Source organism: Saccopteryx leptura, chromosome 1, assembly GCF_036850995.1.
Source record: "Saccopteryx leptura isolate mSacLep1 chromosome 1, mSacLep1_pri_phased_curated, whole genome shotgun sequence".
Taxonomy (NCBI): domain Eukaryota; kingdom Metazoa; phylum Chordata; class Mammalia; order Chiroptera; family Emballonuridae; genus Saccopteryx; species Saccopteryx leptura.
This window is the reverse complement of record NC_089503.1, coordinates 305,625,054-305,628,230: the sequence shown is the minus strand read 5'-3', so window position 1 is coordinate 305,628,230 and position 3,177 is coordinate 305,625,054. Positions and strand designations below refer to the sequence as shown.

Sequence of the window (3,177 nt, the reverse complement as noted above, 5' to 3'; positions counted from 1 at the left end):
ACCTGCCTATTGGGACCAGTGTGTGGGGGAAGTGAAACAATTCCCTGAAAGGGCTCACACTGGAGTTTCCTCTCCTTGTTTCTCTCCCAAGCCTGCCCCCCACCCCCACACCCAATCTGCCTGTGTTGCAAGGGTAATTCAGCATAGTAGAAAATCACTTTAGAGGAAGTTTATCTTCTATGTAAGGTTGCTTTTGTTTTTTTTTAATCTATGGATTTATAATTGTTTCTCAGAGAGAAAAAAAAAGACCAGAATTAAGTATTTATAAAAGACTAGGAACAAGCATAAGTCACTAGATAACTGCAATAGATCTGGAAGCTCTCCTTGTGATGAAAGTTTGAGAATGAACCAACCCCAGTCCATCCTAGCCATCTCAGCCTTTACTTTAAAAAAAAAAAAAAAAAAAAGTCACAGTGTTACTTCAATTTAACCAAAAGTTGAGCAAGAACTACAAGGGGCGATACCAACCGCCGCAGCCCCCATACCAAAAAAACATACACACACACAAAAACCGGACAAAAACAACTGAGAGGAAAAATAAGTTTTCCATACTTAATCTGACTTCTCTTCCAAAAAGCTCACTGGCACTGACATGTTATCTGCTAGATTCTATGAAGCTTCCATATAGCCAGTTTTATAAAACAGGATATAGCAAATACAGAATGTCTTTTCTAGCACCACCATTCACAGGTTCCTTCAGCTGCACGGACTGGTCGAGCAGCGCGCGCTGGCAAATGTGGACTCAGGTGTCAGCTTCCAGTCACTTTCACCCAAGGCACGGTGCCGATTAAATTTCTAATATCATTCCCAAAGGAAGGAATGCAGGAAAACGTCCCTCTCATCTTGAGAACTGTCATTTATTTATTTACTTTTGGAAAGTTCTTTGGTTAAGGCTGTATTTATTTCAATATTTATGTACCTAATTTACCCGCACCAGTGACAGTGGGAAATACCCGCTGTCAGTGCCTTTCGGGTTTTTAGAATGAGGCGCTCAGAATCTGGTACAGTCTGCATTTGAGACGTACAGGAGAGTTTCTTTAATAAGCACTTTTAAGTAGCTGGCACAAAGCCAATAAAAGGGGGAAATCCAACCAGAATGTCAGAATATCTTTTTCCCCTTAAAGCACTATTTTCTTTTTCCTAAGTTTTTTTTATTTTCCCTGCTTGGAGGAAAAAAAAAACCAAAACAAGACATTAAAAATAAAACTATCTTCGGAGAGAACCTTAGACCAGATTGCAAAGGCGCGCGGTGCAGCGGGCGCCGGCGTCCGGGCGGGGGTCCGGGCGGGGGTCCGGGCGGGGGTCCAGGCGGGGGTCCCGGCGCTCGCTAGCTGCCCCCTTCCTCGGGCTCGCTGCACGGCGAAGGCGCCGACGAGGCCTTGGACTCGCCGTCGCTGTTGCAATCGGGCCTGCGCTGGGGGCCGGCCAGGCCCTCCTGCGCCCGCGCGTGGCGCTCCAGCAGCTCCTGGAGGTGCCCGATGTAGCGGATGGCGGCGCGCAGAGTCTCCACCTTGCTGAGGCGCCTCCCTGCCAGCTCCCGGGGCAGGTGGTCTCGGAGGCGCGCATACCCCTCATTCACACAGCGCACCCGCTGCCGCTCGCGCTCGTTGCGCTTGCGGAGGAAGGCGGGCTCGAAGGCGCCGTCCAGCGGCAGGGGCAAGTAGGGCCGTCTCGGGGCGCAGCACGCGGCATCCAGATGCAAGGAGACCCTGAAGGGGTCCATCACAGGGAAGCGGGACAGGGTCCCTGGCAGGCTCAAGGGCACCGGGTGGAGGTGGCACGGCAAGGTCAGCAGTCCGGCTGGTTTGCGTTTCTCCATCATTCGCCAGAAAGCCACAGATCAGTCAAGCGGTTAATCTCTCAGTAGAAAATGAGGCTGCAAATCTTCAAAGCGGAGATGGTGGTTCATTCAGACTGCCTGGCACAGAGGTCTGTTTTGGGAGAAGTTTCTGGGTCCGAACGCTAAATTCCAAAGCAGGCTTCAAGGAAACTTGGCAAGATTCCGTAAATTCATTGCACTCCCCAGTCTCTTTATAAAGTTCCAGACGGAGGAGCTAGGCAAAGATTTAGGACCCCTAATCCACACTTCAAACTCCGTCTTCCTCTCTGATCTTCTTTCAAAAGATAACAAAAGGGGTTCCTCTGCTCGGTCCCCTAGCCTGCAAGTGTGAGCGCACACCAGAGTAATCTCCCGAAGCCACCTATGGTTTACAATTACTGTAATCCACTGATCTGGGTCTTCAAGAGCATAGGAATCTTCAGGGATTCAGAAGAGCTCCTCCCAGGAGCCAACAGACCTCCTGGCGGCTGAGCGAAAGTTTACCAGAGGCTTTCTCCTTGAAAATCAAAACTTGAACTGCCCTTTGTGGTTTCCGGCGTCCAGGGCTAATGGAAAGGGCTTTTAGACTGTTTGCAAACTTACACTTGCTCTTTCATTTCTGGGTAGGTGGAGGGAAGACCTCATCAAAAGAAAGACTGCTCCCTTGTGGTTATAAAATGTGTCAAATCTAGGAGGACCCTGGGGAAGGCTTGAGGGTTTTCTTCTCCAAAACCAAATCTTTTAAAAACCTAATTAGACACTGTTTGAAGGGAACAGATATGAAATATACTTTAGCAACAATATAAGGATCTGCCTATTATGCTCCAATTTATGGTGAACGCAGGACACTTTATGTACTTGGGCTACTTTTCAGGAGCACTTCAAAAGACAGCAGTAGCAAGCACTTTTCGCTGGAGTTTTATATCTCACAGTGATTACTGTAAACACAGTTTAAACACTGCTTTCCAACCTCTTCTAACCCCACCCAGGATACACGAACACCATCTTTCCATAGTGTAAAGAGTATATTTCTATTGTATTCTTTTTGTCTTTAAAAATGCAATTTATTTTCTCCCTTGGGGACAGGAAAGCAACATTTGAAAGGTGGAGAGCCCCAACTGCAAAGAGAAAGGATGATGGCTTTGAAGACTTTTCTTTTTAACACACTACCAAAAAATGAATAATTAATCCATCAGTGTTGGTGAAGGGCTTTGAAGATGAAAGTGTCATTAAAAATCTCACTGTACTGGTTAATGTCAGATTGTGTTATCACACTGAAAAATCAGATTTCCTGTTCTACACACCAGCACATTAAAGACAACTTCTCCTTCAAAAGTCCAACTTAAAAACAAGAGAAG

The 3,177-nt window shown here is 46.9% G+C and overlaps 1 protein-coding gene across 1 annotated transcript; it reads right to left on the bottom strand.

Annotated features, from left to right (window-relative positions):
• Window positions 1–1,313: 1,313 nt before the first annotated feature.
• Window positions 1,314–2,378, bottom strand: ASCL4 (achaete-scute family bHLH transcription factor 4). Its single transcript, XM_066361245.1, has one exon. The coding sequence runs from the start codon at window positions 1,820–1,822 to the stop codon at window positions 1,328–1,330; it is 495 nt and encodes a 164-aa protein (XP_066217342.1). The 5' UTR covers window positions 1,823–2,378; the 3' UTR covers window positions 1,314–1,327.
• Window positions 2,379–3,177: the final 799 nt, after the last annotated feature.

What these genes read in the sequence shown, in the direction of transcription:
- ASCL4 (XM_066361245.1), bottom strand. Translation starts at nt 1,822, where the DNA reads ATGATGGAGAAACGCAAACCAGCCGGACTGCTGACCTTGCCGTGCCAC.